Source organism: Adiantum capillus-veneris, chromosome 25 (assembly GCF_014529385.1).
Source record: "Adiantum capillus-veneris isolate H3 chromosome 25, ASM1452938v2, whole genome shotgun sequence".
Lineage (NCBI taxonomy): Eukaryota > Viridiplantae > Streptophyta > Polypodiopsida > Polypodiales > Pteridaceae > Adiantum > Adiantum capillus-veneris.
This window is the reverse complement of record NC_140955.1, coordinates 133,204,338-133,232,185: the sequence shown is the minus strand read 5'-3', so window position 1 is coordinate 133,232,185 and position 27,848 is coordinate 133,204,338. Positions and strand designations below refer to the sequence as shown.

General features: G+C 44.4%; 1 protein-coding gene across 2 annotated transcripts; it reads left to right on the top strand.

Moving 5' to 3' along the window:
• Positions 1 to 16,586: 16,586 nt before the first annotated feature.
• BAT1 (bidirectional amino acid transporter 1) lies at positions 16,587 to 27,604 on the top strand. 2 transcript variants are annotated; one of them, XM_086500839.1, is made up of 8 exons: positions 16,587 to 16,847; positions 17,434 to 17,694; positions 25,067 to 25,085; positions 25,320 to 25,539; positions 25,667 to 25,848; positions 25,933 to 26,222; positions 26,501 to 26,630; positions 27,073 to 27,604. In XM_086500839.1, the coding sequence occupies exons 1-8, from the start codon at positions 16,711 to 16,713 to the stop codon at positions 27,445 to 27,447; spliced, it is 1,614 nt and encodes a 537-aa protein (XP_086356965.1). In that variant the 5' UTR covers positions 16,587 to 16,710; the 3' UTR covers positions 27,448 to 27,604. The 2 variants fall into 2 exon arrangements, with proteins under 2 accessions (XP_086356965.1, XP_086356966.1); XM_086500840.1 differs by lacking the exon at positions 25,067 to 25,085 and having other exon boundaries at positions 16,710 to 16,847.
• The last annotated feature ends 244 nt before the right edge of the window (positions 27,605 to 27,848 follow it).

Genomic DNA, 27,848 nt, shown 5'->3' with positions numbered 1-27,848 from the left:
ATCAAAGGAACCCATGTTTACTAAGAAGGTCACTAGACACTGTTAGCGGTTGGACACACCCAACGAAGGATGATTGCCCAGTGGGATATTAATTTCCTTTGAAATTATTCCTTAATTGAGAAGAAACTGTTATTTCACCTTTGTAAATAGTGGGGCTTGCAGAAGCTTCCAGATTGTATCCCATTTTTGACATTTAGATTGAGTGAATGGTTAAATTGGACATTAGGGTTTGAGATTGTAAGGTATTTATACCACTTTTGACCTTAATGAAAAGGACCTTTGTCATTTTTTTAAGTTTTTGTTTGTGTGAGTTGAGCGTACTCTGTGTACGAGAGAGAGTGAGTGTTTTATCTTGATGCTACGCACGCACTGGTGGTCGGAATCAAGTGCGGAGAAGTGCAGCGTGTTGCCCCCAGAGAGAGCTACATGCCAATACCTACATTGCAGGTGTACGGCCCGGCTTCGTGAGATCTACCCACGAGCTATATCTGGTGATTCGGTGAGCATACGTTGTTTGTTTTCGCATTTCAGGATATCCATGTGTTCGCAATGAGTAGATCTACACATTAGGCACTTTAGCTTTTGGAAATGACGACCTGCAAATTTCGACCAGACGTCCTACGTGATTTTGCACCGGGTGTTTAGGGTTGGGGTTTTGGTTCATGGACCTTAGGGAGAGCGACCTATTGGTGTTAATAGGGTTTCCTTCAAGTTACGTGGCATTTTGAGAACGTTTGATGGGTATCTGGCTCTTGAAAGCGTTGTAGGAAATCTCCTCTTGTGTACTCTTGAAGGCTGTAGATTAGACATTGGGTAGAAACCTCTGTAGGAAGTAGTCAATAGTCGATCGAGTGTAGGATGACACCCTATGCTTGCTTCCATGCGCCTGCGGGTCGGGCTTCGTCCTTAGCTAACAAATCTTGCTAGGTGAGTTCTCGCTGTGCTGACGTCTGTCGCGGTGTATCCGCCAACATTGGCGCCGTTGTCGGGGACGAAAACCCTAGGTAGGTGACCGAGACTAGTCCTTGAGGATAGGGATTCTCTGGCTTGCCAGAGTCTTGTTTACATTTAGATAGGATCAGAGGGGGAAGAACTCTCTAGGTCTTAGGAGGAGTCTAGGGAGCGATTGTCTAGCCTAGATCCTTTGACTTAGGTAGACTCGGGTAGACTTAGGTAGTTTTAGGTATTAGTTGAGTTGTGGTGTAGAGAGTAGGAGTTGGAGTGGTAGAGGCGGTGAAAGGATAGCTTGAGAGTCCGGAGAGTCCAGGAAGCAACCGAGACACCAAAATCACCATCTCACATGATGAGTAGGAGTAGGGTAAGTAGGACATCATGATTTATGATTTGGAGCACTTCATGCATGTTATATTTGCTGTTAGGCTCATAAAAGAGTTGTAAAAGACGGAAAAGAGTGTTTAGAAGCTGATTTGAAGTTCAAAAGTTTCTGTGAGTGTTTCTGAGAGAGCTGTAGAGCATAGGGAGTACTTCTGTCATAAAAAATTTAAATTTTAAGCCAGTAGACATGCTATGCGTAGGATGTCTACAGGGTATTCTGGTGAGAATTTTGAAAATCTGAGTTGACCAGTGTGTTTAGAAGGTAGGTTTTACCCTATTTTCACATGGAAAGTGGAAGTTTGACCATATCTTGACAGGATAAGACCAAAAGAAGCCAGACATCCTACCCAAATTGTGCCAGGGCATTATTTTAAGACCAAAATCATAGGATGGCTTCATGAGCATGATCTACATGATTTATTGAGTGCATGAGAAAGGTTTCATCTCAATTGGGTGAGAAAATTGGGTTTTAGGCAAACTTTAGCATTTTTGACTGAAAAAGGCTAGGATAGCTCAAATTGGGGTCTTTTGAAATCCAAACTAAAATCTAAGCATAGCATTGGGTTGCTGACATCAAGGGGAAGCTGTGGCTCAAGTTTAGGGTCAAACAGATCACTTAGACATCCTACACGTAGGATGTGTTCACAGTTATTTAGCACTCCAAATCCAATTGTGAGCATACCAGAGTGATCAGCACCTTTAGAGGATTCTGTGGTTTGCATTTGGAGCAATTTTGAGTAGCTAGACATGCTACGCGTAGGACGTCTACTGCATGATATTGAAGTCAAAATCTAATTGTAGGCATAGCAGGGTGTTGTATAGCCTTAGGCAAGCCTCCTAGTCAATTTTGGTCCAAATTGAAGTTGATTTGACTGGTCAGACCAACATCAGGCTACTGGAACATATTTTTGATCAGTTGACCAGCTTATAGGTGTCCAAATCAAAAAGTGAGAACAGATGTGGACTCAGCACATCAAGGGGAATCTATAGTGCAAATTTCAGCCAAAACAGAGCAGGAAGACATCCTACGTGTATGATATCTACTGCATGATATTGAAGTCAGAATCTGACTATGGACATAGAGTGATGTTCCAATTGACTTAAGAGTTCCAGAACTTCTTTCAGAAGTGAAATTGGACCTTGTTTGACCTTTTGACGGAGCAAAGACAGAATCAAGACTTTCCTTCTAAACTGACAAACATTCGAGTGAAGTACAGTTCCAGATTAGCAGATCTAATCAAGAATATCCGAGGTGTATAAAGTACAGTAGTGGTTGAGGTTAACCCTCCAGTTATACCAATAATTACTAAGACCACCTCTAACGGTTAAATTCTTTGATTCGATTGCAAAAATTAAATGCTTGTGTACAGGTATATTCAGCAGGGCAAGGCAAGAAGTTGTGCAAAAATAGATCCCTTGCCAGGTGAGTGGTTGCATTTGTGATAAATTGCATTTCTAAGTTTGATGAATTTAAGATCAAGAAGACGCATTCCTAGAGACCAAAAAGTAGCAGGTGATCAGGGTAGCTTAGTATCCACTGAGGAGAGTGTAACTCAGGCAAGGCTAGATCCATTAGCACCGATCATTGAGGAGGGTAGTGATTTGACACTTCATCAGATAAGTCCTTCTTCATGATGGGTATTCAACAGCCAAGAGGTTTCTCCGGTGAAGGACCAATGCTAGGAGGAAGTACCTCCCAAAACCCTTTGAACGATGCCAAGTTCACTATAATCTTCTTAGAAGGAACAAACTCTAGGGGAGCCCTAGTTTCTTCTGACTATCGGGAATGCAAGTGTATTCGTATAGAAGAAAGACCTGCTCAGAGACTAGAGATAATTCAAGTCTATGATGCTGGAGATAGATTCCGAGATGAAAATGGGAACCACCATCTGATAGTTAGCAACCCTCAGGATTACAACAGATATGGAGATAATGTGGCAAAAGGAAAAATGGTCTCCGAGGCTCAAGAGCCGCCTCCAAAAATTGATCGACCTGGAGCTCTTTTTATGTATGATAAAAAAACAACCAGGGTCTCTACCTATAATGACAATGTGGGAATTTAAAAGCATGAGGGCGAGGGAGTAGTCTCTTATTTTTGATGCAAATAACCCTACCCAAATGAATTAAGCAAAGACAAGGTTCTTTACTTATTCTCTTATGAAATTGCTATGGGGAAGGATATCATTTTTGTTGATAGGTACGGGCGAGAATACAAACGAATTCTTCCAAAGGAGGTAGAAAAGGCAATAGTTCTAGAAACATCAACATATACCCCCGAAGAAGTGCCAAGGTCCACCTATACCCCTAGCAAGTTGACATATCCATTTTCAGAAGAGTACGATGCACCATCACATTCTAATCGACAAGAGACGTTCAACTACCAGAACCAACAAGCAACCCAACCATCATTGTAAGCATGGCTTCAACAAAGTGCAACATTAGAACAAGACCGAAACAGAGATGGTTATCCAGTCGCACGAGGGCTAAGAGATTTACAAGAACCACCACTCTATTCACAGTATCAAGGTGAGAGTAAGCCAAAAACTCAAGAGTCGACAGAGCCCGGAAGACAACCCATAGAACGAGTTCGAAGAGATGAACCACCTCTTGCAAGAACCATCAGAAATTATGGCTTAGGGGCACCTCTGGGAGAGGAACCCTCCCACTACCGAAGGCCAGAGGAGGTATATCGAGTAGGACAAGGAGAACCAATGATGAGATTTGTAGACCATCGTAGAATTAGACCTTCTCAGGTGCAAAAATGGGTAAACAAGAAATACACGGGAAACAGAGATCCTAGGGATCATGTAGCAGCCTTTGTGCGTGTAATTAGAGCTGAAGAAGTGTTGGACTTATCTACTCAATTTGCAGGGTTTGGACTTACCCTAGAAGAGGATGCCGCTACTTGGTTTGACTCTGTGGAGCGTAGAGACTTTGAGTCTATGGAGGAGGTGTTTGATGAGTTTATTGAGGAATTCTCACAAAGGGGGATAGCTCATAATACAGTCTCACAAATCCATAAATTCAAATACAAAGAAGGGGAATCTGTGCGAAATACAGCCCTATGACTAAAAAGATATGTGAAGTTCTGCACTGTGGAAGAACTGCCAACTCAGTCCAGACTTATGCTTATATTTATTCAAGGACTAAGGAACGCATATCTCTAGAAGGACTTACATATGAAGAGGAGCACAACGTTAAATGAGTTAACTAAGGAGACTCTTTACCTTGTAGACAATTGTGCGATCTACAAGGAGGGTGAATTCAAGGATCTTGATGACGATTCATCCTCACAACAAAGTGGAAGCAAGTCCGCTAAGACAACATCGAAAGGAGAAGTAGCTGTAAGCCAGGAGCAGCTTATAGAGGAAGTGCTAAAAAAATTTAATATGTATGCCAAGCCTCAGGCTAAACAGCCGAAGTGGTGTGCTATTGAGCAAAAATGGACAAACCATGTGACCGAGGAATGTTATTATAACAAGGGATATGTGAGAGAGTGACCATATGCTCCCCAAGTTCAAGTAGCATCTCCTCAACTTCCACCGATGCCTAGGTATCAAGCATGCAACCTACTAGGACCTGTAGGTGTAGAAAGACCACAACCAATATTGGGGCAACAACCACCCCTACCAGGATTACGACCAGTCGGCATAAGATACACACCAATGGTAACGAACCAGAAGAGAAGGCTTTGGTACCTATGCATGCATATTACGAAGATTCCAATGGATATGCTGCAAATACTGTCATCCACCGGAAGAACCCACAACGCCAGAACCTTGGAGCATGATTGGAAGTACAGGACCACCAACAGTTGCACAGGCAGCAGGAGAAGGAAGATACAGCTTGGATGAACGAACACTGTTGTTCAAAGCCAACGGAGGCATGGGTGGGCAGAGGCATGCATACCAACAAAGAGGAGCTCAAGGAGCACCTCAACAGCCTAAGGGACCTTGCTACAAGTGTGGTGGAGATCATTGGCTAAGAGACTGTCCTCACGATGAAATCATTAGAGTCAACACGTATTGCATTGAGTGTGGAATTACTCACTTGATTCCTGATTGCCCTAAGAACCCAAGCAAAGGAGCGAAAACTACTTTGAACATGATGGAAGCAGTGCCTTCCAGTGGAGGGTCAGAAAACGAGACAGTAATACCTATTCAGGCAGTGACACGAGCACAAGCTCAAAGAATGACAAACAAACCCATAATTGAAGAGCCAAAGACCGATGCCCCAAGTGAAAAAATGAAAAATCAGAGAAGCACTTGGAAAGCTAGAAAGGCGCGTATGAAAGCCAGGAGAGAACGAGAGAAAACGGCTCTATCCGAGGAGTTAAAACACACAAAGGATAGATTAGAGCGGTTGGAGGATCTAACTAGTTTAAGCTCACACACTGCGGCAACAATAGGGCCCAAGGAAGTAAAGGAACCCCGAAGTGCAGGATCAAGAGGATCAATGCTGGTAGCAAAAGTAAATGAGCAGCTGGATGCACTTTTAAAAGCATACGAAGCCAGACTCAAAAACAACCAAACCCAAGAGCAAAGATGGATGACTTATCCATATGCAGAAATAACAGAGGTTGGAAATGTGTCGAAAGATGATTGAAACAACCCAATCCTTGATAGAAAACCCGCTTGGCAAACCTGCAAGTTGGCATGAGGTACCAGCACCAACCCCTAACAAACCAACTCTAGAGAAACAAGTAGACACGAAGGAGAGACTCACGACCGCCTCTGAGTCTAGGAGAGAACCTATCATAGTGCCAAATACAATAGATGAGACAATTGATGGTTTCCAACCTCTATTACATGGTAAGACTTATACCAGCAGTAGGAGATGAGAATGTAGACTCACCAGAACAAGAAGAGTTTTATGACTCCTTTGAGCACCTAGAATTAAGTAACGATGCAGATAACGAGAGTTCAGACAGCTCAAGCGAGCGTGGGGAGACAACCACGAATATCAAGTTTTATGATTTTGTAAATCAACACCCTAGACGCCAGGAACGCTATAGAAAAAAAAGAGCAGAAAACAAAATTAGAGAGAACCTGATGCCCAGGATAAAAGATAAAACTCACTATCTAATGCTTGTCAAGGCAGAGGATTGTGTGAAAGACCAAATAGTGTCTTGTGCTCCCTTGGATAGATTGTCATCTAGGGTATCACTGCGCCTTGAATGGTTTTTCCCCACATTTGCACTAAGATTTAACTCAGATTATTCGTCCTCAGAGTCAATTTCAATTGTTGATTATGACCCCAAATCGTGTGGGCTATAGTCTCGTGAGGCACTACTGGTTCCAATGCCAGTCAAACCTTCATCTTGTAGGTCATAAGAAGCTATATGCATTGCTTCTAGCATATTTAAGGGTACAAGTGCTGGCATCTCATCCCCCTCAGGTGTTACCCAGGTCGTCCCCCTATTTCCCCAAGTGTCTATGGTTGCTGCTAGGTGGATCCAATCCACATTGTCTGACTCAGTCATCCTAGGTAGTACATCCATATAAGGAGAATCTTCCCCAACATCAGTGTCCGCTTTGCACGTGTAACAATACTGCAATGGGGCCGAGTGAACTGTGGTGTCAGATCTATGATAATTATAAACCTGTTTCCTAGGGGATTTCATCGACTAGTTACAAGATCCACTCAAATGACATAATTTTTGGAACTGCAAGTAGACATGGTTTTTAGACCATCCATGCACCATTTTTGCTTCCCTCATGAAAGGACGTCCTAAGAGAATCTCCGATGCCATAGTGTGCTTGGAGAAATCCATAACAATGAAGGTAATTCTTATTTTATGTCCAAAGACATTGATCTTGAGATCTTCTAGCATCCCAATAGGTTTAATAATAGACCCATCTTCACTCCTATGGTTGTGGTCGCAAGGTGAGGTCTTCCCATAGTTTCCCAGCAGTTTTTAGTCACAATGCTAACCCCAACGCCACCATCAATGATTCCCTTCACAGTTAATCCCTTAGTAGTGATTGGTATGGTCGCATTGGATTCATCACCCTTAAAGTATTGTCCCAACTTGTTAACATGTATTTCTACCACAAGGTTCTCATGTAGCAACGGTTGTGGATCTAAGTGTTCCTACTCTATTGGCATCTCCCCAGCTCCATCCATATGTGCAAATTGTGGTAGCCCAAGCTTTAGTTCTCCATTGAGGAAGGCTCGAAGAGCTGAGACTAACTCAGGGTCTTTATATAGTTTGGACATGATGGTGGTTCTAACTTCTGAAGACATGAAATCCATCAATTTGGCAATGTTTAACAGCACCTTTTGGCCTTGAGTCCCTTGACCCTCATGTCGTAATACCCTAATGAATCTATCAAGAAATTGATTATTATTGAAGCTCTGATTTGGATTACAACGAGAATTCAAATGCTTCAGGTGACCAATAAAGTCTCTCACCGACTCTCCTTCCTCTCGTTGGGCTTTCTGGAGCTGAGAGGCTACACCCCAAAGCACTCCCTCTCGTATGTATTCTTTCAAGAACAGTCTTCTAAGAGTAGGGTAAATCGTTTTTTCTTCCACCGTTAGGGTTGTATACCAATACCCAGTCTTCCCACTCAAGGTTAGGCTTAAAGAATTACTCTTATGCAGTTCATTGTGTTCTCCTAGAGAATCACATATTTGTTCAAACACTTTGATATGCTTTCTCACATCTCCGTCTCCACTAAATTTTTATGTGAGCTTGGCTATTTGTACTGCCTTACTTCTAGGTTCTCTATCAGGCGTGTTACGCATATTCTCAGCAATAGATCGACCGATAGATTGAGCAAATGTTGCCAAGTCACCTAAGTGAGTAGGCACTGCGGGTGGAGGTGCTCCAGAGACTACATGTGGAGTAGATATTAGCATTGGCTTGGCACGCAGGAAGCCCTTGGGTTCCATGTTTTGTACGATGTTGTGCCATGTGGGGGTCCAAAGTTCATATGTGTGGCCCTAGGCATAGTAGACATCGGATGTGACATGCTAATGCTAGCCGGTATGGTTCGATGGGAATAAGAGCTTGGGTGTTGTGGTTGTGGAGCATAGGTAGTTGAAACAATGAGAGGGGTAGGGGCTACATGAGTACGAGGACCCATGGGTGTATACGATTGGTACACACTTGTAGGTACTATTGTCAGCATTGAGCTACCATATAGTGGTGCTTTACTAACAAATGAGGTCCATGGCGTGTTTCTTGGCATGCCCATCATTGGAGTAGGCATGGTAGCCGTGGTGTCATCAAGAGAAAGATGAGCTAGACTTGGAAAAGTAAAGCTATCACTTGTAGGCTCAGATTGCACTGAGACCCTAGCGAAACAACATATGGAGGATCCACCGGACTTACCGAGGGAGTCTCCATTTGCGATAAGGTTGGTTGTTTAGCCTTCCTTGTAGCCAAGAATATCATGATACTCATTAAAGGCATGTGGATCCCCTTGTTTTGTCTCTCTAGCTCAATAACCCTATGGATGAACTCACAAACTCTTTGTTGTTGATCCTCCACACTAGTAGCACCCGTTGTGGATTGTAGGACATCTAACCAACCCACGTGATAGGTGTGACCTGTGTATAGGTCAGTTAGAGTTTCCGTTTGTAGTTCGTACTCCCAGTTCTCATTTAGGAACGCTCCATCTAAGCTTGAGGTGCTAGGGGGATCCTTTGAACTAGATGCAATGGGGCTCTCTATGGGTTGACCCCTAGTGGTCACTTATTTAGGAGCACTCGATTGCTCTCCTAGCAAAGATATTGACATAGGAGTTTTTTCTTTTAACTCTCTTCATTGCTCCACCTTGCGTAACTCTCAATTTCCTTTTCCCTAGCCGCAATGATATATCGCTCAACTTCTTGCACCTCGGCAAGGTTTCTACCATCAGGTAATATAACGTCAGAGGGGAGTAGTTCTGAAGAGTCAGGGGGTGCAATGAGTGGAGTATCCACATGCACATTCTCTAAGAGCATAGGGTCTACGTTTGTCATGAATGAAGAATTTACTTCGCCACCCCCCTCATTTACATCGTTAGTTCTGTGTTCGGAGCGAGTGGCTCTACTAAAGGTTTCCTTCAAGTGGGTAAGCACGCTCGACTTGGACCGCGGGCCCGTGGCATGCATGTATTGGATTGAGCTATTAGGATTAGGCATTGGGTAACCCTCCATGACATTGTAGTCAGAGGAAGAGTCACTAGACGCTATATACGGGTCCTGAGTGGTACTACCTTGGGTTCCCGTTGAGGGCCTAGAGCCTAAGGTAGAGGAATAATGAGTGCTCGGGTAAACGGAAACACTCTCAATGTGCTCGTCCTCTAGCACATGCTTAGAGCATAGGTACATGTGACCTCAACACTCTAGAGGTCTTGGTGAGTGCCTCTGGAGGCCGCTCACCTAGTTTTTTTTTTTTTTTGGTGTTTACAACCCAATTTTTTTGCATTTTTGGTTACTTTTTTAACCTAGCCACATAATATGGTGTGTGATAGCTCAAAACGAGCGTCTTGGCTAGAGGGACGTGCCATGCTTTACAACCCCCAGTTCGATTACGTACAACCCTCAAAATCCTAAAACTAATCTTTTCCTAGGTGAGGAGAGGGCTAGAATTAGTAAGTCCAAAGGGTGAGTGTGATGGGGATGCTGGAGGACTTGAGGAACTTATCCCACATGCCCTCATTCCCTCTTGTGGAGGTAGGATATATATATAAGAGTGACTCTAGTATATATCATAGGACTAAGGCATGGGCCTGGGCTTGGGCTTGGGCTTGGGCTTGGGAAAATGATCTCGATCCCGACCCAAAATTTTCATAAAACACACTCACGCCTCATGCTTAAATATTTTTGGTTTTTATTTAAATTTTATTTTATATTTATTTTTTTGGTGGTCGCCGCGCACGTGGTTTCGGTGGCCTTTTTGGGCCACACACACAAAACTTTTTGTCTACACTAACCTGACCTTATCTCTTCTACAGCTAACTACTATGCTAACTAAGCTTAACTACTCTGTGAATTACTAACTGATAGTGGACAGTGAATCTACCTACTCTGCTAACTGTTTACTCCTTCACTAGCTAACACACTAACTATGCAAACAAATAAAAACTGTGTAAATAGACATTGGCAGAAACCAAGCTATCTATTAAATGTGTAAAAAATTGTGCAAGCAGCCATTGACAGAAAATAGTCTTTCACTACTAACACATTAACTGCTAACTGTGCTAGCAGGCATTGATAGAAAACAGAGATTATGCAGGATAAAACTTGTAGAAATTAACTTCTTCTTCTTCCTTCCTAACTCAAAGACTCACAGAAGAAGCACAGAGTGCCTCTTGAGCATAGTGTAAGGTGATTCCTCGGCAACGGTGCCAAAAATGTGCGCATCTGTCGCACGTGTCAATGCAAGGAACTTGCCAATACACTGTGTGCGAGCCACAAATGGCTCCAAGCATGCAACTAGCCTAAACTAGTAAGCTCAAAGATGATGATTGTGTGTCACTCACCGCTCTACGCTTGCTGTCGTGGAGGATTCCTCGCCGCGAAGAAGAAGGAGCCGCCGTTGCGCCGTGCCCAACTGCTTCACCACCTCCGTGCCGTCGTCGTAATGCTCGATCACACACACACACACACACACACACACACACACAAGGAGATGGAGATGGAGCAAGAGCACTCTTCCATTGCACACATAAAAGAATGAGTGAATTTTAGGTTTAGTTGAATTTTATATGAGCTCACCCCATTCACACTTGGGCTCCCATGCTTAGCCAACTAATCCCTTAATGTTCTAGTTAGAGTGCACCTCTCATCGGCGATCACTCTTACCCTTTTCCTATTGACCGACAAGCCCGATACCTTGACTCTACCAAATAAATAATACGGTGTCCATCTTAGGTGATAGGAATGTGCGTGAGGGTTAACATTGTGCAATGCAAGAAGAGTGCTCTTGCTCCATCTCCTTCTCTGTCTCCTTTGTGTACTAGTGTGTGTGTTCTTGAGAGAGAGAGAGAGAGAGAGAGAGAGAGAGAAAGAGAGAGAGAGAGAGAGAGAGAGAGAAAGAGAGAGAGAGAGAGAGAGAGAGAGAGAGAGAGAGAGAGAGAGAGAGAGAGCATTGCGGCGGCACGATGGCGGCGAGGCGTTTGAGCGCGACGCAACGGCGGCTCCCTCTTCTTCACGGCAAGGAATCCTCCACGACAGCAAGCGTAGAGCGGTGAGTGACACACCATTGCCATCTTTGAGCTTACTAGTTTAGGTTAGTTGCATGCTTGGAGCCATCTGTGGCTCGCACACAGTGTTAGGAAAGTCCCTTGCTTCGATACGTGCGGCAGAAGCCCCCACATTTTTGACGTAGCTGTCGGGGAGTCTCCCTCTGCACTAAGCTCAAGAGGCACTCTGTGCTTCTTCTGTGAGTGTTTGTGTTAGGAAGGAAGAGGAAGAAGAAGCAGTTATTTTTTACAAGTTTTTATTTCCTGCATAATCTCTATTTTCTGCCAATGTCTGCTTGCACTTGCACATAATCTTTTGCACAGTTAGTAGTTAGTGTGTTAGTAGTGAATGAGTAAGTAGATAAGACAATTAGCTTCTTTTCTACCTCTGCTTGCACACAATCTTTACATAGTGAATAGCTTGTTTTCTGCCAATGTCTACTTTTACACAGTTTTTTTTTTATTTGCATAGTTAGTAGTTAGTGTGTTAGCTAGTGAATGAATAAGCAGTTAGAAGAGTAGGTAGCTTCACTGTCAATTAGTAGTCAGCAAAGTAGTTAAGCTCAGTTAGTAGAGTAGTTAGCTGTAGAGGAGATAAGGTTAGGTTAGTTAGGAGAGTAGGTAAAGGTTTAGTGTGTGTGGCCCAAAAAGGCCACTGAAACTGCGCGCGACCGCTCGCGCTAATGTTATTAAAAAAAATACTTGGGATATTTGGGACCAAAAAGAAATTCGAGAATTAAAATAAAAAGTTTATTATCCTAAAAGGGAGGGATTGAGATCATTCCCCAAGCCCAAGCCTAGGCCCAGGCCTCAATTCTCAGTTTTATGATATTCTACTTACACTACCTTATATGCATGTGGCACAAGTTCCTCAAGTCGTTCACCATCCCCTTCACACTCACCCTTTGGACTTACTAATTCTAGTCCTCTCCCCACCAAAGAAAAGACTAGTTTTAGGATTCCGAGGGCTGTACGTAACCGAATTGGGGGCTGTAAATCACGTCACGTTCCTGTAGTGAAGACATTAATTTTGAGCTATTGCACACCATATAGAGAATGTCAGTCCTCTTGCTACTCGTTCCCTCCTTCTGCATGTCCCCCCTCATAGCCCATGCAATGTACCCCTTCTATTTTTAATCAATGCCTCTCATAGTCATGCCTTCGTGACTCTTGCATGGGAAATGAATGATGATGTGGTAACTCAAGTTTGGAGCTCTGCTAAAATTGTCATGGGTGATGCAGAAAAGGTTTGCCTATGCTTGTTCTCTCTTTCTCGTCTCTTCACTACCTTCAATAGGGCATGCCATTCCTCTTGCTACTCGTTCCCTCCTTCTGCATGCCCCCCTCATAGCCCATGCAGTGTTCCCCTTCTATTTTTAATCGATCCTTCTCATAGTCACGCCTTCGTGACTCTTGCATGGAAAACCGGTGATGATGTGGTAACTCGGGTTTGGAGCTATACCAGATTTTTCATGGGTGATGCAGAAAAGGTTTACCTTGGATTGCTCTCTCTTTCTCATCTATTCATTGCCTCCAATAGGGCCTTGTAGTGACCAACACCGTAGCACTCTGCTCATTACCTGCTCACATTGCCCACCCTTGTTTTTCCTTTTTCTTTTTCGTATTACCCCTCTATTTCTTTTGACTCATTGGAGGCCATAAGTGACCCAAGGCCATTAGTTCTTTGGGAAAGTTGGCATACAAATTGAACAAAGCATTGCCAAGCACCTCACGCGTTAGCATATCTTGCAATCAATGTACTCCAAGAGACTATACTCTAGACAGCAAGATCCTCGAGCACTTTTTGTGCTTTTTGAAGTGCACCACATTTGGCATACATATAGATCAAGGCATTGCCAAGCTCAACATTTGGCATACATATTGACCAAGGCATTGCCAATTGCAACATCCTTCTCTAATGGCCCCTAATTAGCAATGGTACGGAAAAACAAACAACTCACTACCATGTTGGCCATATCTTGCAATCATCACATGTTTTTTTGACAAATATATATTCCAATCATACAAAATCCCTTCAAGCTAATCCCAAGTGGAATTTCTTCCCTACAAAACTCGATGAGGAAGTTATCCTCTCCAACTCCACTCTATTGGTTTAGATCTAAGCTGAGATGCACCTTTTTTGAACACTGACAAAAACCCATTGTATCTTTTTATTTTCCCATTGTGTATGCAGAGCGTCATGACAACGTGGACTTTAAGACACCATTGCCCAAAATTGTTGAGCCTCGATTACCCCCCCCCCCCCCCCCCCCCCCCTCTCCTCTCCTCTTCCTAAGAAAAGTGCCAAAACCTTTTTGTTTTGCCAGTATTAATAGAAACTCGGCTTCAACAAACCCTAATATCATGCAATACCCCACTACCTGTGGAAACCTATTCTCGCATTAGGGTGGTCCCATGGCCCACTCATCTACAATGTGAAATCACCATCAAGGACAAGAGCAAACTACCACCTGTGTCTAGTGCACCATCAAAGTCAACGCTAACGTGACAATTATCCGTCATGAGTTGTGCTACGACATGCAATGTACTTGATCATCCACCATAGCTTGTGAGCTTCAAGCCCTCCCATTCCATTGACGTTAGTGGGGAGCACTTGCTTTAGCTTATACATACCATCAAAAGTATGCCCACGAATCACATGTGGAATCTTGTAATTGCCCGCTTGGGAGATCCCTCCCCTTTTTACTTCATAAAACCCTCTCCAAAAATGACCCCTTGTTTAGTTATTTGGCCATATCGTGCTCAATTTTAACAGAGATTGAATGCAATAAGTACTGACTGGATGTCAAGCATCCAACCTTCGTCAAAACACTACTCGACCCGCAAACTAGCAAAATCTCCACCCATTGCATCAAACTAGTACAAATTCAAATATCCATGAAGCCGTAACCCCACCATAAGTTGAGCCGTTTTGGCTGTATGAGGCCTGTTCTGGAAACCCAAAAAAATTCGGCTTGATCTCAAAACTGAATCCTAGCTTTTTGACAGTGTTTTTTGCATGATTTCATCGTACTCATAATTCTTGGTCGTATCTAGCAACACATCAACAATCAATATGCACGCATTCTACAAAATTGCACAAATAACATCTGACTTTGATCTTCTCACCATGCCCACAAAAAGGCACGTTAAATGAGTAGTTGGTTGAAAAACGTCCACGAGGTCCATAGGCACATTATGAAATACTACCGGAGAGGGGCATACACTATCTTATGTTCGATGGAAAATGGATGTAGGAAATGCTCTAGAATGTGCACACTCCCCCCCCCCCCCCCCCCCCCCCCCCCTCTCCCTCTTCCGGGGGTTCACTAAAAAATCTGTACAATAGCATGTGAGTTCAACAGAAGGGATTAATTTCTCTTATAAACTTACAGGAAATATACATACATAAGAGTGTTTTAAATTGAAAAAGTAAAAATTTTGGTACATAATGGGTCTTTTTATCAAGAAAGGTGGTACATAAGGCGTCTCTATATACATCAAAAAATTTAGAATAGGAGGTTCTATAAATACATCTTGAATGCACGTGCTATACTAGGTCTCTATATAGTGACCCCCCCCCCCCCCCCCCCCCCCCCCCCCTCTCGAGATTGAGAGAGAGAGAGAGAGAGAGAGAGAGAGAGAGAGCCTTCAACAATCAACAACCCCTCACCCCCACCTTCTCCTTCGTACCCGTAGCCTTGCAAAACAGAGCGCGTGCATGCCTGAGAGAGAGAGAGAGAGAGAGAGAGAGAGAGGGGGGGGGGGGGGGGGGGGGGGGGGAGGTTAGTTTGGACACGGTAGGCGATGTGTGGGCTTCCAATGTGTTGGTGGGCGGTTTGGAGCTTCTTGGAAGTCCCCAAACCGACTTCCAATCCTTGCTCTGTGTGTGTGTGTGTGTGTGTGTGTGTGTGTGTCTAGGTATCCCCATCGGGACTAGTGAGGCTAGTTCCATGCAAATGCAAACCTTAGGGTGACTGTAGAAACGGACTTCACCAATCTTCATTTCTTTTTTGCATTGGGCGGCACATAGGTGAGTGGCCTAAATGTTGGCGGATGAGGCATTCACAAACTATTGACAAAACTTAATTCTCTTTTCGCCGAAACAAACACTGGTTTGTTAACAGAGTCAAGTTGGGTGGCTACCAATAATGTGGCCCATGGATCATATACTCTTGCCTAACTTTTGTGTTGAAAATCACCCTTACCATAATTTTGGCAAGGGGGGTGTCATTCATCGAGAAGGAGTGGGTTGGCGTGATGTGGATTGAGCCTACTTTTGTGCATGCACGCTTAGAGTTGGTAGAGCAAGAGCCCCTTGTGTCAAAGGTCTTGGGCTCAAACCCCCTTGACAACTCGTATGACATGTAGCCCTTAGGGGCTGTTTCCCTAGTCCAAATGATAAATTGACCACCCTAACCCGGTTGGGATGACTCACCTTACGAGTCGGGTTGCCTCCACCTACGGGGGTTGGGTTTGTGTGTTGTAATTTCAAAGTTCTACTCTCTCAAAAAAAAAAAAAAAAAAAACTTTCACCCTTTCTTGGTAGACAAAAGGGAGGACCACCGAAGTGCTCCACACACAAAATGTTCAGGCGGGAGTTGGAGCTTGGACGGTAGTTTAGTCACGGGCGACGATGTGCACATGATGGGCGACCTCCCCCTCGCCCAAAGAATGGGCGTGCTAAACACGTTATACTTTTCAGAAGAAATGCCTTGGCAAGGTTGGATCATGCAACATGTGCAATTAGAATTAGTCTCTCTAACCACTTGACCAACCACTTTGTTGTGTAAACTGATGACGGACAAATTCTTTTATATGACCTTGTTTGTGAATTAGGCAGCCTCGTTATGCAATTTCCTGACTTTTGAGGGCGCCCAAGAGGCTTCCACGTGATGCTCGGGAGACACCGGTTTTATTGGTGGGGTTTGAGAGTGACAATTGGCAAGTTTTGGTCCATTGATAACAATCTATCCATTGCTCTCATGAACCGCCTCTTTCATGTGTACCAAGTTGAAAGTCTAAGAAGCAACAGCAATAAGAGACAAGCCGCCGAGGAAATAAAGCAGCAAATAACAAGTATAGTGTAGATACAAAATACAGAGAGAGTCCTTTCCTCTTGGAGTCTCTAGTCTCGACTCTTGACTTTTGTCTGCACTTGTGCATAAAGTTTTCAGTCAAAAGGCGGATCCCACGCATGGAAAATTTGCGTGCTGCACTGCTGTCGAAGCCATTAAACTCTGGTAAAGCGTTGAAGGGTGTGGCAATGGAGGACTCTGGCCAGCAGCGTCTCAAGGAGCTTGGCTACAAGCAGGAGCTTAAACGTGACCTCTCGTAAGGGCTCTCTCTCTCTCTCTCTCTCTCGCCGCCCCCCCCCCCCCCCCCCCCAACCACCAAAAAAAAACAAACCCACACACACTAGGTTGGGTTCAGACAGGAGCGGAGGCAATCAGAGCATGCAGCTCTGTGTTGTTTACACGACAGCGCCAAGGGAAGAAAACAGCTGATTGGTGGCTCAGCCAATCTTGGCAAAGATACAGGTGGTAGAGTGTTCTTAAGAGGGCTGGTGGGTCGGAAGAAGCGAGGTGGGCCTGGAGACTGAAGGGTGCTGCTTCTTGCAAATCCCTGGCTGCCAGCTCAGAAGACGAGAGTTCCTTTGCCTTCGTGTTGTCTGAACCCAGCCTAAGTACTGTCTGGGAGTTAGATTTGCTCCTTTTTATTTTCTCTGCTTGAGCAAATACTCAGATCACATTTTCTGATGTGGGATCTAACTATCTAATGATGCCCAGTAGATGCAAGTTGACTTTAGTACTACTGATGTGACAATAGCTCCTCTGTATCTGTTAATGTGCACTGCATGAAATTTAATACCTTGTAATATTGATGTGTCATCCTGGTGTAATCTTATTTTGTTTTGCAGGGTACTTTCAAATTTTGCCTTCTCCTTCTCCATCATCTCCATCCTCACTGGAGTTACCACCTTGTATAACACCGGGCTTGCTTATGGAGGACCAATCTCCATGGTGTATGGATGGCTCATTGCTGGATCCTTCACTATGTGCGTTGCCCTCTCCATGGCAGAGATATGCTCTGCATATCCCACCTCTGGAGGCCTTTACTTCTGGAGCTATCATCTCGCAGGCAAAGAATGGGGGCCTTTCGCATCATGGATAACGGGCTGGTACAAAGTTTTTCTTTTGGTGGAATGTGTTTTAAGGAAGAATATGATTCGGGTGCTAGGTGTATGTTGAAGTTTGAATATATATTGTAAAATTGCACTGGTTTCCCTGCATGTCGTGCTATGGGAAAGAGCTTGCAAGAAGGTAACACTTCTTTTGGCTTAAGTCACAAGAAATTATAGGGTAAGCCTTGCCCCTTGGTGTGCATCCCCTCTAGGTGGTCGTGTCAACCTGTGTTGTGTCCAATTACATCCATGAATCATTAGTCCATATAAAGCACCCCACGAGTTGGCATTGCCTTTTCTCCCATAAATCATGGTAATCACCACCTTGAGTTAAGGTATGTCACACATGATGTAAGCCTATGAGGCTCTTGTTAGAGTTTTGGCATTTCAAGTAAACTGCCCAATGTGGTCCCATTATTTCTTTTCGCTTTTAGGTATTTATTTCATTTATTTGTCAAAGTCTGGGTCAGGTAATTTATCTAGGTTAGTATATAAGCCAGTGTAACAGGGAATGGGCGGAATGCAGCCCAAACCTTCCGAAACGGCGTTCCAGACCAGTTCCGTTCCTGAAACGGAGTCGAGAATGAACCCCTTCCAAAACGGGGTGTAACCAGAACGGTGTTCCACAATGGGGCGGAACGGCGGAACGGGCAAAAGTAGGCATTTGAGGGCAAAAAAGTCGGCATTAGGGGGCAAATTTGGGGCTGTTTGGGGGATATATTTGGGGCAATTTGAGGGCAGGTTTGGGGGCAGATTTAGGGGCAATTTTGGGGTTGTTTAGGAGTTGATTTGTGACTAAGCTGAATGGAGGTAATTCACGCCTTACTCTAGTCGACCGTCCCGTTCCCATCCCGTTCTAGACCCTCCCGTTCCCGTTCCCGTTCCGGGTAACTATGATATAAGCAACCCCTTGCCTCTATTCTATTACACATCCAGTTATTCATTGCCAAAGATTGATTGGTTCAGGAGACTCTCTCTCTCTCTCTCTCTCTCTCTCTCTCTCTCTCTCTCTCTCTCGCGTGCTCACTCTCCTTGGTCTTTATGCTTCCGCATCGTTGACCTTGACATGGTATCAGAGCAGTGTCGTGCTTGAAGAGCTTCGGTGGAGGAGCACCATTGAGAAGAGAAGACCCAGTGATTTTGCCCTCCACTCGACGTCGTCGGCATTCCTTGCTGTCCCCAATGTTCCAAAACGCTGCCCAACCGGTGTCGTTGACCCTATGAAAAATGCTAGTGCCTTGGCGAAGTCCTCGCTCCTCTATCGGTAGTGTTCAGAAACGCTATTGCTGGCGGGCTCCTTGGCTTACCGGGCGTGTGCGTTTTGAAACGTCACCCTTGCAACGCTGTCGACGGTGGTGTGTCTTGGAGTCGACGGCAGTCTTCCCCATTGCGACAGCGTTTCAAAACGCCGTCCGTCGGCAAGTAATCCCCGCCTACCTGGCCCTTGCTTCTTCTACCAAGTGCCACAACTAATAGCGTTTGAAACGCCATTAGGGGCCACCCACAGAGAGGCTTGGAGAACGGGGAGACTCTGCCGAGCTCCGAAGAGAGGGATAGCAGTTTTTTTCGGAGGGCTTTGGGATAAGCAATGTAGTGGAAAAGCGGCTTGGACATCTTGCGGCTTGGTTTGCGCGGCCACCCTTGGAGTGCGAGAAGGCTTCCCGAAGTTCCAGATCTTGCAACTTCATCATGACCCCCCCTTGCTCGAGCGCCATCGACAAATTGAACGGCAATAACTATTGGAATTTGATCATGCGACTCTGGTTCTCACGGAAAGGCTTATGGGATGTTGTTGACGGCTCGGAGCCTCGTCCCACGAGGGATCCCTACAACAGGTACACCCGCCTTCCAGATGACGAATATCTCAAATCGTCTGTCAATTGGGATGCGGTGAATGCGAAGGCAATGTCGGCCATTGCGGAATCTCTTACAAAGGACATTTCTCCAGCCATTCAAACTCTAAAGACTACCAACGATATGTGGTTCAAGCTCGTCGGAATGTTTGATCGGGATTCTAGGATGCGAGCAGTCTCCCTTCTTGGACAGCTATTTGCCATCCACTTTGCATGAGGAAGTTCCATGCAATCATTTTTTATGAATGCTAAAGTTATTCATGATCAATTGTGTGCTATGAAAAGTGCACTGATGAGTACTCAGTTAGCTGCTTTGGTTCTCACGAAGTTGCTTGAGGAGTATGAAACGGTGTCTAGGACACTTCGGCTCCAAGTCACGGAGGAAAAGCTGGAATTTGATTGTCACGTGACACATCCCAACCCTAATGTCCGTGGACAAGCTACACCATAGCAGGGTTCCCGTCAGTCAGGTCAGTTTAGATTAGTTTAGATTAGCAGTGATCTGGCACTTTTGTGAGTCTATTCGTAGACCGTGCATGCCTAGTCACTTAGCATAGATGCATATCCTCCGGTTGCACACAGCAGGATCATCGGAATTTCCATCAGAATCCATTAGCATCAGTTAGGGGAATTTTCCAATGCATTTAGCATATTTTCCTATTTTTGGTTATTTTCACTTATTATTTTTAAGTGACTTTCCAACAAAAGTAGGTAGGGCAATTTTGCTAAGTTAATATATAAGCAAACCCAAGTTAGCAGTAATTGGCAGAAGAGGTAGCAGGAGCTTTCCGCTCAAGAGGCAACTTCTCAGCAGTACCCCCCCTCAGCACCCCAGCAGTTAGCATCGCCACCATCTCCCCATACCTGGTGTTTTCTCCCACAGCTTCCCAGATCCAGCATCGCCATCAAGTGCCATTCTCTGGTGTTTTCCCGCGACCCACGGGCCTCAGCCCTTAGCGTTTTTGACCATCAGCAGCAGCCCCAAGTCCCAGCGTTTTTGGGATTGCAAACCAGCAGCAGATACCAGCGTTTCCATCAGCTTTTCAGCCTTGCAAAACGCAGCTTATGGTAGTGTTTTTACAGCAGAAAATCCAGCCAACTACTAACGCTAGAATACCTGCAGATGCTGCCATTTTCAGCATGGAAAAACCCTGCTAATCCAGCGTTTTTCAGCCTAGTACTTTGACCCAAAAACGCAGCCATAAGGTGCATCACCTCAGCGTTTTTATTCAGCACAGAACCTTCGACAAAAACAGAGAATTTCAGCCCCGAAACAGTCCACGAAAATCAGCGATTAGAAGATCACAGATTTCAGTCTAAGTCGTTGTCGTCATCACCGTAGTGGTCATCGGCATAGTCCCATTGCATCAGTCCATTGCATACGCATTGTACACCTTTGTGCAATCAAAGTTAGACCACTCTCGCCGACGAGAGTGGGGCCTTCGGAGGAGGGTTTTACAACCTCTCGGGTGTCGTATCTCTTCTCTCTCCTTCTCTCAGTCTCATTCACTTGCACGCACAATATCCACTCACTTTGTTCGTGATCATAGCACTCTCCATGAAGACGGAAGGCTCTCTCCTTCCCTAAGAACTAAAAGGAACCTTGAGCAATAAAGATCACTAATCTTGAGAAAATACAACATTCATTCCGCTGCACCTTACATTGGTATTAGAGCTTTGAAAGTGTTCTGCATTACTCAAGGAAAGAACCACAAGAACCACAAGAATTTTTTTGCTTGTTGCGGTCGCACGAACCCAAGTTTACTTGGGCATGGCGATTCCTAATCGTGTTTTGTTGAAGAGTGACAGGAATCCCAAGAAAGAAGGGCTTGTCCAGCCTCCCCTTGTGTCTCTTTTCACTCATTGAGAGCGGACCGTGCACTTAGCGGCCGGCCAATCGACGTGAGGTGGGAAAAAGCAAACTTGGTGTGAGTGCAAGGCCGCCAAGGGGTGCGCCCGCAGAAAAGAGTAGAACTTGGGTGAAGAGAAGATACTTCTCCAACGCGAATTGCAAGCGAAAGAAAACCTCAAGAACCTCACGAACCTCAAGAACCCAAAACCCTCAAGAATCAAGAACCTCAAGACCCTCAAGAACCCCAGTTCCTCGCGAACTTAAGAACCCAAGATCATAGTGCATGGTCGTCACCCGAAGCGGAATGGATACTTCGCATACAGGTGATGAGCATGAGAGAGGCGACGAAGACTCGTGATGATTTCTTCAACCCTCCCCCTTCGCCATCTACGCCACCAAGTGCACTAAACCCTATGGAGGCAATGGTCAAGCAGATGATGGCCATGATGGATAGACAAGAAGCAAATCGTCTGCTCAGGACCGTGTGCGCGACGAAAGAGCCCGCGAGCGCGACGACAGAATTGCAAGAATGGCCGCAGACCAAGAAGCCAAGGACCGCGAGCGCGAAGACAGAAACGCAAGATTTGCCGCACAACCAGAAGAAAATCGCATTGCTTTAGAATGCGAACGCGATGCAAGAAAAGAAAGAAAATAACTACAAGAGGAGGAAGCGGCAGCACGAGCCGTAGCCTTGGAGGCTGAGCGTGAAGCTCGAAGGGAGCTACGCACTCAAGAATTGCTTGCCCAAATTCTAGCCTCGAAGACCGAACCACCCAAAGATCGTGGGAGTTTGTCAAGTGGCGCAAGCCACGATGCGAATTCCAACCATCTAGTCACAGAGAAGTTTTTAACTATAGTGATTTCAGATGCACTCTTAAAGCGCAAGAGAGGTAGCTATCTCTGCTATTGATTGTCCTTATAGTAAAGCTGTTATTTCTTCTTATGTGAATGGAGCTTTGGGTCATGTAGTTACTACCAATTTATTCTATTCTTCCTTCTAAATCCTTGAAAGACCTCGTCTCTAGAGGTACTATATATGGGCTCCTTTCCTCGGACGACTCTTGCCTTCTCAAAGCCATAGAGAAAGGAATCTCTAGTTCTTTAGTAAAGTTTGAGGAGTCTATAGGAGTTCATATTGGAAGTCCGCAGTCCTCAAGAAATCTTCTTTGAAACTAGCATCTTGCGCTAGGAACATTTCTTCAAGAAGGAATAGCTTATCTTCTTTTGACTGTCACTCTGTTAGGAAATTTTACGTGATTTTGTGATCTTTTATGTAGATTTGCGTTCCATAAAACGTTTCGAATAATGAAAATAATACGAATAATACGGTATTATTCACGAATACTTGACTTATTCGCGAATTTTCGAATAATATTAGTGTATATTGATTGATAGCTTATAGATTGATACAATTTTTTTAATGCCCAGGTGATAATGGATAAACAGATTTTTCAGCTTACAATAAATAGATAGTTCTAATGTAGAGTTAACATATCACATATAGAAGAGATCTGGAGTCGGATCGGTAGAGAGAATGAGAGAGAGGGATAGAGAGAGATGGTGAGGTCGAGTTTCTCCCCTACACAGTACTGGCCCCTAAATAGGGAGGCTTGTCGGTGTTTGTTTATTGCATTAATGTTAAAATAGATACAAAGATTCTCAAGGTAGAAGGCGCCCTGCTCATGAGAGTGCAAATTGAGTGTGTGTAAAAGACCCTCCCTCACAATTGGCTGGTCAGCCCTCCATAGATTTTACTCCTTAGCAGGTCGAATTTGCCTATGGTATGTTCCTTCATGGGTCCCTGTCTTTATGGGACGTGGGTTTTACTCATGGCTGTCTTAGGTTTCTTTCTAGTGGTGTATTCGCAGGATCCGGGAGAGGGCGCAGCGGGGAGGTGTTTCCCTGCGTATCTTGGCTCTAACTCTTGGGCTTGCAATAACCATGGGGGCTCATGCTAGAGAAGGGGTAGAGATCTTGGCTACCTAAGTGTAGAGCACGCTTCTAGGATACTGTGTTCCAGTGACTCTTGGTGCTTCATTCACGGCAAAATCTTATGGTCCTGATGCTTTCTTGCCTGTTGCCACCACTCTTGGATGGTGTGAATGAGCTCACAATGCAGCTGTATCTTGGTAGATATATTTCTTAGCCACTTTGGCGGAGGTAGTTTTAGCCACTTTGGTTGTTCCATCGTCTTTTGGTTTTATGTGTTACTCCTCAAGCCTTCCAAATGAAGGTCATGTCTGCAAGAATAAAGGTGTTAATGTGAAGACTCCTGAGTTAAACCTCCCGTGCCCGTGGGCAGTAGTGCTAATTCTCAATTCGATGCCCATACCCAAGATGAACCAATGGATGTTCATGATAAGCAAGCTTGACACCCACCGGTCCTTTTCTGTGCAACCAGCCACTTGAATACAGTAACCTGCAAGACTAGTGGCTAGTCCAAAGATGGGTCCAAAAATTCAAGAGAGAACCTCCAGTGAGGTCCTGCTGACGACAATGTTTCACTGCTTCTGCTATAGTCTCTTGTCTAGCTGTCAAAGATGTGATGGCCAAAGCATGCAGTGTACAAGATGGAAGGTACTCTGAGATGGTCAGGGGGATGGAGGGATCATATACAGCCACTCCCCGTGGTCTCCTTATAGATACACCAGCGGTTGTGCGGCTTGTGCCCCCAGTGTACCACAACCTCCAGCCCCTTTCTGACTGCCTCTCGAGGAGCTGGGTCGATACACAGTGCCGTTGTAAGAGCTCTGATCCTTTAGAAAGTGCACTTCGAGACCAGGGAAGATTCGCACCTAACTATGGGAGGAGCCGTTTATCCTCACGCATCTCAAAGAAGTACTCTTCTTTCTCTGTACATGCTCTGACAACAGTCCACCTCTAAGTGAGTGTAGTACCCTTTCACACTGGAGCCTAGAGCTCAACTGGAAGTTGCCAATGGGCTTGAATCACTGCATGAGTTGAATAGTCAGCCCTCCTCTCGTAATACTCAATCCGTCCATCGGGCAAGCTTCAGAACTGAATCCGATTCCAAAACTTTGATCGGGGTCGCAGCTATGTCCATGCTCCATGCATAGCAAGGGGTTCCATATCAATGGCTGTCAAAGTCTCTCCTTCATGCAAGAGGGCTGTCTCTGAATCAGGCTAAGATGAAGTTTTTCCCTGGCCCTCGAAGAGTCGTACCTGATTTTGTTAAATAAAAAAAATTCAGAAGGAATTCTTCATAACACTTTCAAGTTGAAAGGTTTGAGATACAATTAAGCCTTGCTCCTGGACAAGGCCCTTCTAGGAAAGGAGACTTATTTTCGGACGAGCAGGGCCAAATCCTTCTATTTTGGTTTCCATTTTCTTACCAGCTTGCTTTACTTACCTGCATCTGATATATCGTAGTTCCCTTTTGGGATGATGCTTCCCCCACCCCCTTCCCTAAATTTGGTGATGCTTCAATAGTGGCTAACAACTAATCATGGTTTCTTTTCACTTGTGCAAAAAGGGACAGCTTCATAATATTGTTGACAATGTTCTGCTTATGTAGACGAAGTAGCTAAATGAGGTTTCGATTTTTGTTTTCTGTTTTTTTTTGGGTAGGCAAAGCGGCCTTTACTGCCTTTGGTACCTTCTTTTTGAGCTTATAACATTCATCTAGAGTGCTTCTCATGTGCAGGTTCAACATTGTGGGCCAGGTGTGTTCCCAACCTTACCATTGAGGTGTGGTTATGCATTTATCTGTTCGATTGGTTGGTGGGGTGTACACACATTTTATGAACATACTAAGTTGTATGTGTGTGTGTGTGTGAGCATCCTCATGTTTTTATTGTCTTAGCAACACTTCTTCTTGAGTGGTTCTGCAAGAAGCATAAGCTACTTAAGTGTAGCTAATCTTTATTCTGAAGTGCTACAAATTATTTGCACTGCAGTGGGCTGTGACGACAAGCGTTGATTATTCTTTGGCAACTCTTATACAAGTTATTATTTTACTTAGTACAGGAGGTGCTAATGGTGGAGGATATATGGCCTCCAAGTATGCAGTAATAGGCATTCATGGAGGTATTCTTTTTCTTCATGCAGCTATGAACAGCCTTCCCATTGGTTGGCTTGCCCATCTTGGATCGCTTGCAGTTGTGTGGAATATTCTTGGTAAGCACATGATTATGTTTCTCATAATATTGTTTGTTTTCCTACTACATTGATAATGAGAGGAATTATTTGGAGAGCTGGGGGGGTCATATGTCACCATTGCGAAATTAGCGTCCTTTTCTTTCAGGAGTTTTTGTTCTCATGATCCTTATACCGACAGTGTCTCCAACAAAGGCAACCTCTTCATTTGTCTTTCAGCATTTCAATAAAGACGACAGTTATCATATACACAGTAGCCCGTACATTTTCCTTGTGGGTCTTTTGATGAGCCAGTACACCATTACTGGGTATGATGCATCGGCTCACATGGTAAGACTCTCATCGTTTTGCAAGTAGAAAGGAATTTCTTCACTTTTTGAAGGGGACTAGTAAAGAGCATGTTTACTTTGACAGTCTGAGGAAACCAAGTCTTCCGACAAGAATGGCCCATATGGCATCATAAGTGCAGTGGCTATTTCCTGGGTGGTTGGATGGGGATACCTCTTGGGTATCACCTATGCTGTCACCGACTTGCATCATGTTTTGGACACAGCAAACGATGCAGGTGGTTACGCTGTTGCGCAAGTATTTTATGATGCATTCAAAGACCGGTATGGGTCCGGCACCGGGGGGATTATTTGCCTAGGTGTGGTTGCAGTTGCCATCTTCTTTTGTGGCATGAGTTCAATAACTAGCAACTCACGGTATGCTTGGACGCTTCTGTATTTGTGCATCTTCTCTTGACTTTGGAAAGTTGTATGGGCTTGTGAATGTGCAAGTATGTGTGTCTGTTTGCGCTTGCCAAACTGAAGGTTTGTTTCCTGCATGAATCAAAATGATCATTGATGTACTACGAGTGTACCTCTCATGGCTGCTCCAAGTAAGGACGTCTGTTGGCGGCATAGGCACCCTAAAAATTATACACACGTTGGTTTCATGATAATCTTGTGGAACAAGTAATCCTTGTCACTTGTTAATGTAGGATGGCTTATGCTTTCTCAAGAGATGGAGCAATGCCCTTCTCATATCTCTGGCATTCGGTGAACCGATGGGAGGTCCCTTTGAATGCTGTGTGGCTGTCTGCTGGAATAGCATTCCTAATGGCTCTAACGGTAATATTTGTTGCTTGTTTGGCTTGCACATCAGATGACTTGTGAAGTGCCACATCAATTCAAAACTACAAGAGTTTCAAAAGTGACTATCAACTTATCATGTAGATGGTGTGCATTGTCTGTTTATTTATGTGCATGGAGTGGGTTTATGTGGAATTGAAATGTAACTTAGTGCCCTTATTATGGAAGTGTTTGTGACGAGTTTTGTTTCCTTTTTGCTTTAAATTTTCCTTTTTATTTTAAGTCTTCCATTGTTAAGATGCATGCAAGCTAGCGTTCAGGTTGGTATTCACAACATTCTCTTGCTCTCAGCAGCATTTGTCTCTGCTGACTTGTGATCATCTGATTTATCCTCTTTAACATATCTTCGTATTCAGCTGCCCATTTCCTAAGTATGAAGTTTGAAAATTTCACCTGACCTAAGACGTGGCTCTTCTTACAGTCACTGGGGAGTTTGGTTGCCTTTCAAGCTATGGTTTCCATAGCCACAATTGGCCTGTATATAGCATACGCACTGCCGTCGCTCTTCCGGGTAACCTTGGCACGCAAGAAGTTCAAAAGTGGCCCATTTAGTCTTGGGCCCCTTGGTGGTGTCATTGTTGGGTGGGTGGCTGTGTTATGGGTGGCAACGATAAGCGTACTCTTCTCATTACCAATTCAATATCCTATTACAGCAGAAAATTTGAATTACACTCCTGTGGCAGTGGGTGGCATATTTCTGCTTGTCACTGGCAGTTGGGTTTTGAATGCAAGGTTTTGGTTTACGGGCCCTGTAGCCAATACTGTGAATCCCTCCAAAGATGACTTGAAGGCTTAGCAGCCGATTGCTGCTTGAGACAGAGGAAATGGAAAGGTCTTTGTTTGTGATTTATTCTTTGCTTTTCAATTAGCCTCAGAGGGTGTTAGCTGATTGTACACATTTTAACGTTTTTTTGGCCTTTCTTTATATGAAAAGTAAGGAAAACTTGAGAAAACATTGATCTCTCTCTCTCTCTCTCTCTCTCTCTCTCTCTCTCAAACTTCTCTCATGGGTGCACGCGCACGTGTGTGTGAATATGACCTGTTCAAGACTTGTTCAATAGATCTTTGAGGTCCATGTCAAACCCGTGTGTACGTGCACTCGCTCACACGCACACACCCCATTACAAATTAATTAATGAATGCAAATAAAGATAACAGCCATTATTTTGTAGCTCAGTAGTATTTGTTATGGGCCAC

What these genes read in the sequence shown, in the direction of transcription:
- BAT1 (XM_086500839.1), top strand. Translation starts at nt 16,711, where the DNA reads ATGGAAAATTTGCGTGCTGCACTGCTGTCGAAGCCATTAAACTCTGGT. An exon ending in ATGATGCATCGGCTCACATG is followed by an intron (nt 25,849 to 25,932) that starts GTAAGACTCTCA and finishes TTACTTTGACAG; the next exon opens with TCTGAGGAAACCAAGTCTTC. An exon ending in CATTCCTAATGGCTCTAACG is followed by an intron (nt 26,631 to 27,072) that starts GTAATATTTGTT and finishes CTCTTCTTACAG; the next exon opens with TCACTGGGGAGTTTGGTTGC.